At 46.5% G+C, this 16012-nt stretch overlaps 1 protein-coding gene across 1 annotated transcript in view; it reads right to left on the minus strand.

Moving 5' to 3' along the window:
- LOC144938196 (calcitonin gene-related peptide type 1 receptor-like) overlaps nucleotides 1-16012 on the minus strand; it is a 142465-nt gene that overhangs the window by 60239 nt on the left and 66214 nt on the right. Inside the window, exons 2-3 of the mRNA XM_078865996.1 lie at nucleotides 10601-10687; nucleotides 3988-4174 (exon numbers count right to left, since the gene is read on the minus strand). Coding sequence (XP_078722122.1) covers nucleotides 3988-4174; nucleotides 10601-10648 — 235 coding nt within the window. The 5' untranslated portion in view covers nucleotides 10649-10687. The remainder of the gene's footprint in view (nucleotides 1-3987; nucleotides 4175-10600; nucleotides 10688-16012) is intronic.

A 16012-nucleotide genomic window follows, 5' to 3' on the forward strand; every position in this document is an offset into this window, starting at 1 on the left:
CAATGCCACTGATACCACGGCACCTCGTACTCTCTGTCTTCTGTATGTATATACTGTATATGTGTTCAACTTATTTAGCATTGTACGTAGCCAACCGTGCTAATCAGAGATACGGGGAAAGGACGACACACTAAAAACAAAAGCAGTTCTCAAGAAATGAGTTTTCAATCTCGATGATAACGCATTCCTGCGGAGGGAGCTGGTAGGAACGTTGGGTTGCTCGGTCAATGGCCAGAGTCAACGGCGGCGTGGTGTATTCCGCAAATATGCCCGACTGTGAGGGCGGGCACAAGCCGGCGTGAGTAGGTTAAACGTTGAGTTTTATAAGGGCACCACGGGGTGATCAGCCCCTCCCCACCCAGCCCCACCCCTCCCACCCAGCCCCACCCTCCCCACCCAGCCCCTCCCCACCCTGCCCACCCAGCCACTCCCCACCCAGCCCCTCCCCACCCAGCCCCTCCCCACCCAGCCCCTCCCCACCCAGCCCTTCCCCAACCACCCAGCCCCTCCCTGCACGACAGACGGACACAATAATCCCCTGTGGGCTGGTGTAACCAGGAGGTTCCTACCAGTATAAAAGTGCATAGCTCCCAGTGGCCTCCTGATATCGGAAGGAAGAGCGTTCCAGACGGCCGCAGAAGCGCATCTGAAAGCGCCACGCGATGCAGTGACCGTCTTTGTTCAATGGCTGAGCCCCAAAAAAAGAATCGATGGCTTTAGGTCTTCTCCTTTTTGTTGGTAACTGATCTCTGGGTGCCAGTCCAATGACCGTCTCTGTAAGCTATTCCTCTCTTTCCTCAATCCTACACAAGCATCCCAACCCATTCCAACTTCCCATCTATTATTTTATCCACGATGCCGTGCATGAAATATCTTGTACTTTGCATTCCTATCGCTGCTTTTTGTTGTATCGGTTCTTGTCTGTCCTAACTGTCTAATCCCCGTGCCCCCTACTGGACATCTGTGGGAAAAAAGAGCGTCATAGTTCATAAGATTTATCCAGGATAGAGATTCTGATTCTGAATTGTATAATTGAAGGGGAATTTAGAATGACTCATTGAGAGGCAAGAGATGGAAGCTCTGCTACCGAATGAACGTTTCAAAGTGTATTTTGCATATAAATAAGTTACTGCAGGAAAGGCAAGCAAATAAATAAGTAATTCTTCCCCGAATACGTCTAAATCGATTGCAGATGCATTTTTTTCTGATGTTGTGGAATCCACCTCACTGAGCCCAAGGTGGCGTGACTGCAATTTTTTTTTCTCCCGAAAGTAAGTTTCACGATGATGTGTTAACACGTGGCTGGTTGTTAACGCGGATGTACAAAAAAAAACCATACCCAAAATGTCCCTCCGGCTCTGAATAAATAATAAGACAATATGAAGTTCCTTTACAAGTGTCCTCGTGACAGGCATAACGTTCTTGATGAACAACGAATGTTGCACGGTGTGTATTTTTTATACTGCGTCATGTCGAATGTAGCTGGACGTATGTAAAGTAGTGTTATGACTTCTAGATTTGAAGCTTTCGTGACTGCAAGGATTCATACTCTTTGTTTTGTTCGGTAAAGTCACGTAGGTAAAACAATCAATACAATAAAATAAATGAAAACAACTAAATTAAATCACGACGTTTCGGAGGCAACACAAGCTTCCTTCATCAGGTGTTACCTACGTGACTTTACCGAAAAAACCAAAGAGTAGTGTTATGACTGTTACAAATGTGTGAGTGTTTGCTTCATTGTTGTTTGTGTGGGGGGGTTTGGCCTAGGGTTGCCACCTCCGAGGTACTGAAAACAGGGACATATCACGGCAAGAAGCAGAATGATCTCACAGATCCGGAATAGGAAAGAGCTACATGTTAATGCATCGTCTAGAATGGTGTATTAATGTTATATTTATGATTATTACGTGTATTTCGCAAGTGACAATTATCGGGACTTTTAATGTCTCGGGAAGATATACGGATTTCCCGGGACAGTAGCTTAGCTTCCTCAACAAGAGGAAAATTCCGTGAAAATCCAAGATGGTTGGCAACCCCAGCTTCACCATGTAAACTAAACTTAAACTACATTCATTTTACCAGGTAAGGCCCACTAAGCTTTATAGCTTTTTGTCGGAAGCGACCTGGCCGCAAATGATAAGCTCAACGACATGCTAATTTCTCTGCCCCCCACCCCTCTCTCTCTATATATAATGCCTCGTCACAGAGTCGTTGTTTCTGTGTGTGTCTATGTGTGTGTCTCTCTGTGTGTCTCTGTGTGTCTATCTCTGTGTGTCTCTGTCTGCTTGTGTGTCTCTCTATGTGTCTCTCCCCCATGTGTGTGTCTCTCTGTGTTTGTCTCTATCTGCGTATGTGTCTCTCTCTCTGTGTGTCTCTCTCTCTGTGTATGTGTCTCTCTCCGTGTCTGTGTTTGTCTCTCTCTCACACTTCACTTCAAATTTAGCAATCTTTGGAAGAACGTAATCAACCAGGTAAAGTGTTAACTGTTGTGTTAGCCGACTTTCTGTGTTGCATTGCATTACATTTCTAAGTTTACTAGGTTCGTTTTCTCATTCATTCATACCTGATGACGGTTACTTGTGTTGCAATCGAAACGTGGTATTCTATTTTTTATTTTATTTCTACGTGACTTTACCGAAAGAACCAATGAGTAAGCTCAACGAAGTGTCGTTTCATCACGTGGAAATGTATAGCAGCCAAACACTCGAAGCGCATGTTTCTAATTGTGGAGGGAAAAAACGGAGGATCCGGAGAAAAACACAGGGAGAGAGAGAGAGAGAACACATGCAGCAGGCGTCACGGTCGGGATCGAACCCACGACCTCCTGTATACACCAGGCGAGCCAGTTAACATCTCGGAACCGTGGCGCCCCTGTATACTCTCGTTTCCTCAAATGAGCAGAACCGGCCCTAGACCTTTGGGGGCCCTAAGCAAAATTTGGTTGGAGGCCCCTTTGATGTATGATTTTATTCACCCACTAGCTAGCAGTGACTCTAGGGGGCCCTCTGCTGGCCACGGGGCCCTTTGCAATGGCAAGGGTCGCTTAGTGGCTGGGCCGGCTCTGCAATTGAGCCTCCACTCGAGGGAGCTCTTGAGAGCCCCCTCCAAGAGGCCTACTCTTCCACGGCGCCGGCCAAGCGTCTTGGAAGAGGTGGGAGCGCCCACAATATACTCCCCACCACCACGCGACCTGCCAATCGACTTTAAATTCCAGTGTTGCCCATTTACACACTGCCGAGATGCGGGCAGAGGTGCGTGGGCTGGGTGGGGGCTTGCAATCAACGTTCCTTTTGTTTCACCGCCCTCCCGTGATGCAAATCCAGCGAGTTTTCCTCTATCCCATTACAACCGAGGCAGCATCCATCGAGATAACAGCGTTTCCCTTCGTTATTCGCGAGGGACACGTTCCGGAGATGCCCATGAATATCAAGTTTCGCGGAGAATGATATTTGGCCGACGAAAAACTGAATGAATAACCTTAACAATAATATGTAAATACGCTTTCTCGCTCATCACTTTGTCTCTCTCTCTCTCTCGATGCAGTCGTGTCGAGTTCCAGATGCGACTTGCGGATGGCCAAACATCGCGGAGAGCAAGTTCGCGAGGGAATACTGTACTTATATATAGACAAAGACAAATATCCCCCATATAGCCTTAACAAACTGTTGAGGCAAGTGCTGTTAGCGAGCACCAATGAAGGCCGGCACGGCACACGAGGGGGTGGGTGGCCAGCACCACACCCGGCCGCATTTGTTTCCCCAGTGGCGATATTTTTACGCACAGCACCAAACACTCAATTGAGGCTGAGTCGACCTAGGGGAGGCCCAGGACCGGTTCAGATAATCGTCACCAATGTTGGCCGTGAGCGGGAGTCGAACTCGGCTCGCCAGGTTCTTAGCGCAGAGTAGCGCTAACCGCTGCACTACCACGCACACACGCACCTCCAAAAAAAGTTCAACGAAAAAACAACCCCACGTCGCTCACCGCTGCCGTTGTAGGGAGGGTCACGCAGGATCTTCATGTAGCACTCGTACTGCGCCTTCACGATGTACTGCTCCTCGCCCACGGGCACCATCGCCATCGCCGCCTCCGTCTCCTCCTCCGGCACGACCGCCACCGCCGGCGGCGTCGCCAGCCGGCTCCCGTTCAGGGCCTCCGAGCCCGGTGGCCACTGCGTCGTTCGCGAGCAATCCGGGCAGGTTGTGCAGAAAGAAAGCACGGGTGAGGATGGGGCAGGTAGATGTGGTGGTGGTGGTGATGGTGGGGAGAGCGGTAGCGTAACGGTTAGCGCGCTGTGTTATACGTGTAAGTATGTTGGTTCAGGACCGATTCAGATGTATGTACGTTGAACTTCATTAGCACGGTACGTAGCCAACCGTGATAATCAGAGGTGTGGGGGAAGGACAACAAACTAAATACAAACGAATCCGGCAACCCCAGTCTGATCTGATTCCCACTCACGGCCAAAACCAGCGGCGATTATAATCGTCACCGGTTCAGATAATTATCTGAACCTGATCCTGAGCCCTTCCTTCGGTCGACTCAGCCTCAAATGAGTACCTGGTACGGTGTGTAAACATCGCCACTTGGGAGACAAAGACAGCCGACCGTGGTGCTGGCCACCCACCCCGCTCGTGTGCCGTGCCGGCCTTCATAGATGCTCACTAACAGCGCTTGCCCCAACAGTTTATGAAGGCTACACGAGGGATGTTTTTTTGTCTTTTGGTGATGATGGTGGCAGCAGTGGTGGTGTGACGTACAGGGTCGGAAAATGCCGAGAGGGGAGACAGTCGGAGGCACGTGCAGTCACGTCAATGGGCGTCACCGGGACCAAACGGGAGAACATTTTGGTGCCGAATTTTTGCCGAGGTGAGATGACATCCCGTGCCGATGCTGGGTACAAGAATGAAAGATTGCTGAACAACACAGTGCCTTCGGGCGCACGTGAGAATGTATGAACTTGCTGCCGTATAGTGGAGTTTCGCGCGCAATAGAGCTGGCGGATGAATGCACAGGTGTGGACATGCAAATTGCTTTCACCGACACATCCTAAGTGTGGGCTTGTGCATCCGAATAGAGGGCATCTGTCACGCTCGCAAGCACAGCTGATATGAGGATCTGGGGTGTCGCAAGCACTGTGTTTAATGCTCGGCAGTATCTTGAATTTATTACACCACGCTTGCCGAGCACAGGCCCAGAGGCCCAGGGCACCGAGTGGCCAGCGATAGCCAGCACTCTTAAAGGTGTGATAGATAAGAGACAGCGGTGGGAGGCAACTCCAAAGTCGAGCAGTGCGAGGGAAGACGCCGAAAGGGAAGTGATTCACCTGTAGTGGATGAGTGATTCGGTGAGTGAGTGAGTTGGTAGATGAGTGAGTCAGTCGGTCAGTGAGTGAGTTGGTGGATGAGTGAGTCGGTCAGTGAGTGAGTGTGTTGATGGATGAGTGAGTCGGTTAGTAAGTGAGGGAGTGGAACGTGGAATTTCCACCAATGGCTCAGAGCCACCCCGAATGGGAGAGAATCACGATGCCGTGCTCATCGTGAAACCACTTTCACTTATTTTCCATTCCCCTCCCCCCGTCCCCTGACCCTCCCCTTCCCCCAGCTGTGACCCTTGTAAGAGGGCAGCACCGATTGACAAAAAGATTCGAATCTGTAAGTTAACAAAAACAAACCCCCCCACGCACACACACACACACGAGTGAGCAGAGCTATCACAGCCTTCAGACTGTCGCCGTTCACGTCACCGCCACTACCTCTCGGCCAAGTGTCCGTCTGCCTGTAGCTTTCATTGACGTCTCTAAATAATAATTAAAATGTGTCATGCAGCATTCCATCCTAGGATCCCAATGCGCAATGCACGAAAAGCAGGAAACAAAAAAAACAGAACCAGGGCAACCGGCCAAACTAAAGAGGGAAGGTCACTTTAAAAAAGACGGGTTTTCAAAGCAGACTTAAATACGTACTCTTAGGTTTTTTCGGAAAAGTCACGTAGGTAAAAAATAAAATTAAAAGTCAATAAAAGTAATAATGGAAATAAAATAAAATAATAAATCACGACGTTTTCGGAGGCAACACAAGTCTCCGTCATCAGGTGGGACCGTCACAGCTAAAATTATTTTTTATTTTATTTTATTTCCATTATTACTTTTATTAACTTTTAATTTAATTTTTTACCTACGTGACTTTACCGAAAAAATCTAAGAGTATGAATCCTTGCAGTCACGAAAGCTTCAAATCCAGACTTAAATACATCTACTGACTCCGATTGCCCTGATTTCAAGTGGCAAGGCGTTCCACGGCTATGGTGCCATGCTAACAAGAGCCCGGATCACCAAAAGACCTGGGAGTGCTGAGCAGTTGGAGATCGGAAGATCTTCAGGACCGTGATGGAATATATAAGTTTAATGGAGAGACGGCCGCCCGGAACGATGATTCCCTATTCGGTCAATTTGGTGTCACGGTACGATTGTGTGTGTGTCTGTGGTAAGATTGTGTGTGTCTGTGGTAAGATTGTGTGTCTGTGGTAAGATTGTGTGTCTGTGGTAAGATTGTGTGTGTCTGTGGTACGATTGTGTGTGTGTGTGTCTGTGGTAAGATTGTGTGTGTGTCTGTGGAAAGATTGTGTGTGTCTGTGGTAAGATTAAGTAAGTCTGTGGTAAGATTGTGTGTTTGTGGTATGATTGTGTGTGTCTGTGATAAGATTATGTGTGTCTGTGATAAGATTGTGTGTGTTTGTGGTAAGATTACGTGTCTGGAGTAAGATTATTTGTATCCTGGTAAGATTACGTTTGTCCGTGTTAAGATTATGTGTGTATGTGGTAACATAACGTGTCCGTGGTAAGATTACGTATGTCTGCTTGGTAAGGCGGCGGCATGCGTACGCGTATGGGGCTAGTGGCAAAAACTCCCATGCAAAATTATCTGACGTGGGGCGGCATGGGTGGGTGGAGGCGGCTTTAAGTAATTTAAACTCGCGATACGCTTATAAGCTGGACAGAAGTTTTATTAAAGACACATGCAAGCAGAACTCTTGTTTATCCAGACCCACATTGTCCAGCAGCATTTGTGAAGGCGATAACAACTCCTGGCTGGTTTTGACCTTCTGTGTCTCATCAGCAGCAGTCAGGTTTTGTTCAACAAATGCCGTTGTTGGCGAGAATATTCCACTTTAAAATACAACGCAAGAAGCAATAGTGTACGGCAATTTTTTTAAAATAAAAAATACACTCAACACATTGGTCATTAACACCGTCTTAAAAATAAAAAGTGCACATATATAAAATCGAAATTGTATATAAACTCTGTCTTCTCGACAGACCTGTTCTTCACCTGAGGACGGCTGCTTGTGTTGTGGCCGAAACGTCGTGAGAATTATTATTTCCCTTCTACGTGACTTTACCGAAAGAACCAAGAAGATGAATCCCAGCGGTCACGAAAGCTTTAAATCGAAATTTAACTCATCACACGTTACTGTGGAGCATCATGGGTAAACTCATTTCTAAGCAGAACTCGGTTCTGGGTTTCCTATATTTACGGTCAAACTTTTTTTTTGTTCGTTTACAATTCCACTGAGAATTACGTTTGCCGGCTGTGCTACCCTTGCCTCTTGTAGACTCAGGAACACAGGGCATCGCTCGTCAAAATGATCAACAAACCGTAACAACAAAAATAACATGCAACAACGACAACAATAACAACAACAAGGATAACAACCACAGAGATGACAACAACGACAACGACAAAGACGACACAATAATCACGGCCACACGTCGGAGCGCGATGCCGAGCAGCGTCGGGCATGCCTAAACAAAGCCAAACGTGCAACTTGCGTCCAAATTAGCACCTTCCTCTGTATTAATGAGATTTATTTTCAATAATTTAAAAAACCCTTAACAAAGACAAAGATCCCCCGTATAGCCTTAACAGACTGTAGGGGCAAGTGCTGTTAGCGAGCACCTATGAAGGCCGGAACGGTACACGAGGGGTTGGGTGGCCAGCACCACGCCCGACCGCCTTTGTCTCCCTAGTGGCAATGTTTACACATCGCACCAGGTATTCATTTGAGGCTGAGTCGACCTAGGGGAGGCCCGGGACCGGTTCAGATAATCGTCACTGGTGTTGGCCGTGAGCGGGAATCAAACCTGGGTCGATAACACAAAGATCCCCCGTATAGCCTTAATAGACTGTAGGGGCAAGTGCTGTTAGCGAGCACCTATGAAGGCCGGAACGGTACACGAGGGGGTGGGTGGCCAGCACCACGCCCGACCGCCTTTGTCTCCCTAGTGGCAATGTTTACACATCGCACCAGGTATTCATTTGAGGCTGAGTCGACCTAGGGGAGGCCCGGGACCGGTTCAGATAATCGTCACTGGTGTTGGCCGTGAGCGGGAATCAAACCTGGGTCGATAACACAAAGATCCCCCGTATAGCCTTAATAGACTGTAGGGGCAAGTGCTGTTAGCGAGCACCTATGAAGGCCGGAACGGTACACGAGGGGGTGGGTGGCCAGCACCACGCCCGACCGCCTTTGTCTCCCTAGTGGCAATGTTTACACATCGCACCAGGTATTAATTTGAGGCAGAGTCGACCTAGGGGAAGCCCGGGACCGGTTCAGATAATCGTCACTGGTGTTGGCCGTGAGCGGGAATCGAACCCGGGTCGATAACACGCACACACACACGTTTCCCTGCGTTCATTAAGAAAAAAACGGATGCGTGACGATACGGACGTGAGAAACTGCCGCACCTCCACTCCCCGAAGGAGTCCCCCGTTTGTCGCTCTTATTTGTGGTTTTAATAAACGCGGTTGGACAGCGGACTGGGATTCATCGCAACGAGGAATTACAAAGTTGAAGCCGACGGCATGGGCGCCATTTTCTTTTTTTTGTGCTTTTCCATGACTGTTTTTGCTTTTGTAAATAGTCCCGACCGGTATGTGTGTGTTTGGCAATATACACAAGTAATCAATAATATAGTTTTTTTTGGGTTAGATCGCGTAAAATAAATGTGTCGTTAAACCCGCCACCACCCGACACAGCCAATTCGTTACTAGTACAGCACACCGGTGTGTTGGAGAACCAAGCCACAACATTTACAATCTGAGTACATTATGGATGATATTGGTCACGAAAGCCTGCGTGTTAAACTGATAAACGAGTTAATATGATCCTACTTTGATTGCTTTTTCTTTCAATTTAGCGTCATACTCTACGTGAGAAAAAATATTTCCTTATTAGTTAATATTGACATATACATCGAAGTGATCAGCACGATAATTAGAGCAATAGATAACTTTAGACAGAACCCTTCCCTGTTTGTGAAACCAAATCACCTCTGGTGTGGATTCATATTTGAGGGGACCAATTCCTAAGACTGTGGCTTTTAGGATTGTTCTAGAGTAGGGGGTCCCCACTGCGATTGTGCCTCGTTTCAACTTTGTTCGCCATTTCGAAACACGATCATAATTCATATCAGTAGCAGTGTGGCCGGGTCGCTTGGAGTTCTAATAACACCCGAGCCAGCGTCGCTGATACCCCGAGTTTGAAGCCAAATTGTTTCAGCCATCTGTGAATAATCTGGGCTATCCATTTGCAGTGAGGCGATGGTCTCAGTCCACTAACCAATGTTTAAACGTCCAAAAAAACCGACGTAAATTTTAATTCAAGATATTAGTTTTCTCTGATAATTAAAATAATGTGTTTAACACGTAGGCTTTCGCGACCGATATTATTCATAATAAAGGTTTTTGGGTTAGATGGCGTGAGCATAAATGTAAGTAAGGTTTGTCACGTAAACGAAACGTGCCAATCTGTTATTTCTTTAGTCCATTGGTGAGTTGGAGAGTAAATCCAAGCGTACAATTTGAGTACGACGTTTCGCTTTGACTGCGATGCAACATTTCTCATATCAGATGAGTTGAACGGGATGCCTCCCGTGTCCATGACAACAAGGCCACTTGCCACCTGAGGTGCAGCACATCTCTGTGGCTTTCCGAATGGATTCTTCTTCTGGCTGTTGAAATTGTTTGTATTTAGCTCAACTCAACGGTTTGCCCGGTACACAGCACCGATTACAAAACAAGAAGGGGGGGGGGGTGTGGGGGAGCCGAACATTCCACAAGCAAAAAGCCCCCAGAGATCGACACGGCCAGGCTTGGGCGGTTTTACGTTTTAAGGTGCCTGCTGCTGCTGCGGTGGGTTTTACTTTTCAATTTGTCCGCCGTAATAGTTTCTGGTTTTCAATGTTGCGTTCTCCCCAACTTTCCCTTGTACCCCTGTCCACCGCTGCCCCATTCGGGGGAGGCGTCTCCCCTTGAACAAAACAACCCTTTGACCCAATGGGCACTACTACCACGGGTGAGAAAAAATAAATAAACTAAACTCGATCTCATGACACGATGCCGAGAGCGCAGTTGGAAATTTAAAAAAAATGTTTACTCCAAAAAACTATTCTAGATTTGAAGTTTTCGTGACTGCAAGGATCCATACTCTTTGGTTCTTTACCGAAAGATCCAAAATATTACCGATGAAAAATGTACGTAGGTCACTCTGGTAAACCACTCAGTCACTCTCGTAAGAAATGAAATGTGGACCATACCTTGCTGATGAGTATGATGAAATTGAGGAAGGCGAGTCTGTGTTCCATGATGAGGTTTTTGCTGGATGTTTACGGGTCTAGATCAGCCTGCACAGACCAGAGACATAACATTCTTCGTCAGAAAAAAATAACAATAAAATCAGCCAAATGCAACGCTGACAGCGCAAACATCGACAAACACAAAAGTCAAGTCAACGTGTTAGTTCCGAATCACAACATTTTTTAGAGGGAGGGGAGCGGAGGTCAATGGTTCGTGCCCTGCGCTGTGAACACGTAGGAGACCTCACTTCCATTCCCGGCCACGGCTGACATCGTTGGCGAGTGATATCTGAGCCGGTACTGATCTCCGCCACCTTCGCCCAACCCACGCTGCCCAGTATGAAGTATGGGTTGACAAACCCCTACAACGGAAACAGCGTGGGTAGCCCCTCATTCAGCAACGGATCGATGAAGGGCTGTAAATAATTGATAGAGCGTTCTCCGGATTATAAGAAATTCCAGAAGGTAATACGCATTCTAGATTTGAAGCTTTCGTGACTGCAAGGATTCATACTCTTAGTTCTTTCGGTAAAGTCACGTAGGTAAAAAAATTAATTAAAATTAATAAAATAAAACAATAAAATCACGACGTTTCGGAGGCAACACAAGCTTCCGTCTTCAGGTGAAACTGTCACAGCAAAATATCTGTATCTTGATACAGATATTTGTATCTTGATACAGATATTTTTGATACAGATATTTTGCTGTGACAGTTTCACCTGAAGACGGAAGCTTGTGTTTCCTCCGAAACGTCGTTATTTTATTGTTTTATTTTATTAATTTTAATTTAATTTTTTTACCTACGTGACTTTACCGAAAGAACTAAGAGTATGGTAATACGCGTCCCAAACGTGTGCCGGGTATCACAAAAGTTGTAAAAATCCGGTCACATACACCGACGTCGAATAAATTATGCAAGACGCACCCTGACATTTTGGCATGAAAGACAGGGAAATTAAACTGCATCTTATAATCTGGAGAATACGGCAATTCTAACTTGATGTAAAACGCGATGCAACCTTTAGTTTGCTGCTTTCATAAAACCGAAAACGAACATCTCAAAACGTCACGACCGGACCTGAGTGACAACAAACACAAAACTCCCCATGACGGCACACGCATTCATGTCTCAAAACGTGCAAGTATCGTGATCGATGGGACACTGTCAGGGGCGTTACATAAACCTCCCTTCGATTGCTCAGTGGCACGTAAACTCGGACAGAGTTCCACCTGGGAAATAATAGGTGCACCATCATTATAAATAGCAGGTGTGATGAAGCAAGGATCTCATGTACGTACGTTGAACTTCTTTCGCACCATACGTAGCCAACCGTGTTAATCTGAGGTGCGGGGGAAGGACAACAAACTAAACATAAAAAGCAGTTTGAAAGAAATACGTTTTGAATAGATGATTTAGAGTGCAAATCTCCAGTGTCTTCCTAATACCGAGAACGTTCCAGACGGCCACAGAAGCACATCTGAAAAGCACGCGATGCATTGCCCGTCTTTGTTCGATGGCGAGCGACAGAAGTCGCATCTGAAACCACGCGATGTGGTGACCGTCTTTGTTCGATGGCTATCTCATGATGTGATCACGTGTCCATTCTGCCAGTGGCTCAGGGGTCATGCCACCGTGGGTCAGGGGTCGTGCGGCATGCCCGCCGTGTCACACGACACAAGAAGATTATAAAACGTAGTCTTCTTCCGCCGTCGTGTTGGAAACAGCAACATTAACGAGGGCTGGCTGGAGTTTGGAGAGCCGCTCAAGGGCAATCGTCGAACGCGGAATTGAACGTTCCGCCATCCCGCCGGCAGCAAGCAAATGCGAGGGACGACGAGACGTCCCGTCGCACGAGGTTCCAAGTTCCCCCCGCACGGCGTGAGTCGTCTTTAGGAAATGGAGTTGACGCGTCTCTCTCTCTCTCTCTCGAGGCGGTCGCGTTGATTTTTCTGCCGAGTTCTCCGTTTCCCCCCCCCCCCCCCGCATTTAGAATCAACTTGCGTTCAGAGTACTGCATTTGGCCGTTTCAAATTTACACACGATAGGTCCGCTTTGTTGAGCTATCATTTGTGGCCAGGTCGCTTCTGAAAAAAGCCATATAGTTCAGTGGGCCTTACCTGGTCAAATAAAAAAGCAGTGTATAGTGTTACTCGTGCATCAGGTGTGATCCACATGGCTTGATGGGCAGGAACAACCCCTGCACCTTTCGATTTAAAGCTTTCGTGACTGCAGGGATTCATTTGCTTGGTTCTTTCGGTAAAGTCACGTAGAATTGAAATAATAAAATAATAAAAAAATAAAACATAATAAAATAATTCTCACGACGTTTCGGCCACAACGCAAGCAGCCGTCCTCAGGTGGAGAACAGGCCTGTCAATTCTACGTGACTTTACCGAAAGAACCAAGAAGATTCACCCCTGTACCTTAAAATGTTTTGTTTTGTGGTACTGCTTTTGCCAGCAGTGCAGCAGGGGGCACGTTTAGCAACTGCTCAACGCATTCATCAGTCAACAATATACGCTAAAATATACATGCATTTAAATGCGGTGATGTTTCGCGAAATGGCCCTTTAAAGGATGTCACCACTGTAATTTTGTTTCGCTCGGTAATTATTGTTTTTATTGCGAGTGAACTTTTGGTGGAATATTTCATCATGAAACAACAATGTTCATTGACAGACATTTGAATGCTTCCTCGTGGCAGGTTGGTCATGGGAGGGGGTTGTCTGACCAAACTTGACCCATTCTGGTCAGTGCACGTTGGTGAAGGGGGGGGGACCCAGAGCCGGTTCGGATGTCGCTCGCCAACTGATGCGAGACATGGTCAGCAATTGAACTCGGGTTGCCAGGGTCACAGTTGAATGCCATTAAACCTCACGCCACCGCTATTTTTTTTTTTACCCAGAGGAAATTCTTCATTAAAATGTGAATTTCGAATGAAAAAAAAAACTAACTGGGAGTCAGGGCTGCTTGAAAAAAAAACCGATTAATTTACACGAAGAACAAAACATCTCTTAATATTTATAAATTCTAAAATAGAACAGCACTGGCTTGAATTAATACTCATGACTCAGCGTTGGTGAGACACCTTCCCCATCTGTTTCTTTGCAGAGACATAATGGGGCAGAAAAAAGAGGCACAGTTTTTTTATTGGAACAAAATGACTGCTGATTACCTACTTATTGTGTAAATATGCGGACAAGGAGTTTGCACGTACGTTCATTCCGGAAGAAGTTGGTGCGACCCAAATATTTTTTGTTACAGCGTCTTTGACACGCGATTACAGTTTAACACGTAGGCTTTCGCGACCAATATTATTCATAATCAACGTTTTTGGGTTTAGATCGCGTTATTTATAAATGTGTCGTAACCCTCCACCACCCGACACGGCCAATTAGTAAAAAAAAGTGTCACGTTGATAAAAGACAATTAGTTCACTGCATTAGCCCACCGGTGTGTTGAAGCGTGAAACCACAACAATTTACAATTTGAGTACGACGTTTCGCTGGTAATTGCATCCAGCATCATCGGGCAATTCGCCAGAATGGTGAGGCTCTGCTGTGTCTCCGCAAATCCAAATTGCTACCGCAAGCCTCGACTCCGCTGATGACACCCAGAGGGTCGGAACGGGTCCAGAGGTTGCTTGAGCAAAGCTGCTCGATAATATCGGTCCGGAATTCCCAACAGACTGATGAGCTACAAAAATAATTAAATTTACATTGGGAGACACAGAATGGAATTCTGCTTGTAATCGCCTCGTGTTGGGATAGCGTTACGACTCGCATTAATTATATCATCCAAATGCAGTTCAACGTCGCGTATCCCGTCCCGTGATATCCACCCCAACCAATTAACTGCCCACGCCCAGTGCGATATTTTAACACGGAGTAAAACTGCCGCAGTCTATAGATAGTTCACAATTACGGCGTTTTTACACACACACACAGAGGGAGACGCATTTTAATTCAACTTTTAACAGCTCACGACGAAATCACAGTCGAGCATCTCCTCCGTGATTTAAAAGCAGATTGCTCTTATTCTTGCCAGTAACCTCTTTATTATTGGTTCTTTCGGTAAAGTCACGTAAACTTTACAGAAAGAACCAAGAATATGAATCCCTGCAGTCACGAAAGCTTTACATCAAAATTAGTAACCTCTTTGTGTACAGTGGTGTAATTGTGATTTTACTCTCAGCTGTTCACATATTTGTCCTTTTCACACGTACACCTATACATTCTGTCCACCCGGCGAGTTGAAAATGCGACGTTGTACGGTTCCAAACTGCACATTTAGAATCAACACGCGTTTAGAGTATTCGGCTGCTATACATTTCCACATGATGAGCCACTTCGTTGAGCTATCATCTGAGACCAGGTTGCATCTGAAAAAAAAGAGCTCTATTGCTCCGTGGGCCTTAGCTGTTCAAATAAAAAGTAGTTTACTTTGTAGTTAATTTCTTTTTTTGTACCGATCCGTATACGGGGGTGCGCAAATATGAAAGCTATTTGTTTTTTTTCACTCGCGCATCTACAGATTACCACGAACTCAGCCCGAGCCAAGAGAAACGCATTTCGTTTTTTTGTCGGCGTCAAAGGGAAACAGCACAGTATCAACAACAAGGCGCAACTGGGAGAAGGCGCATAACAGCATTCACGCTGTTCTCGACGCTTTTATCAGTGCGGCCAAGCTGCACCACTGTCAATGTCAGACTTTTTGCGAGACCCACAACACGCACGTGATCGCTCGTACACATCGTTGCTCTCTCCGCTCGCTGCGAATGTTCATAAAGTCTTAGCGAAATTGTTTTTTTTTTATAAAAAAAATTTTTCAATGATTTGGCGAAATAATTTTCGCGGCGCTCGGGCGAGTCCTCCCCGCCCCCCGCCCCCACCTTGCCGTTTTGAAAACGAAATTATGGGAACAACCGATGGGAGACGGACGAAAGAAACTACGGAGTGGAGGACGAGAGAAGCAGTGGGAGACGGCGGAACGAGACGGCGGTAGCTGAAGAATTCGGAGGCCGCTGCTTGACTGGAGCGGCGTATCGGGAGTGGAAGACACGATGGAACATAGTGGAGCAGCCCTTTGTTCAGCAGTGAGAGATTTCAGGCTTAGGGACCGTCCAAAATGACGTTATGCGAGTTTGGACGATTTTCGACCCCCCCCCCCCCTTTCGTCACACGGCGTCACAAAAGTCAGACCGCACCCGCAAATATGACGTCACAAAGCTCTGCCCCCCCCCCCCAAATAAAACATGCTTCAAATCGCTTTAAACTATTGTCATTGTGGTGCGTATTTAATGTAGCGCTGCACTCTGATGTTGAGAAACATTTATTAAAAAGTATATTTAATTAAGTAGAACATGTTGTCTAT

The sequence above is a fragment of the Lampetra fluviatilis genome, chromosome 21 (genome assembly GCF_964198595.1).
Source record: "Lampetra fluviatilis chromosome 21, kcLamFluv1.1, whole genome shotgun sequence".
NCBI classification, from domain to species: domain Eukaryota; kingdom Metazoa; phylum Chordata; class Hyperoartia; order Petromyzontiformes; family Petromyzontidae; genus Lampetra; species Lampetra fluviatilis.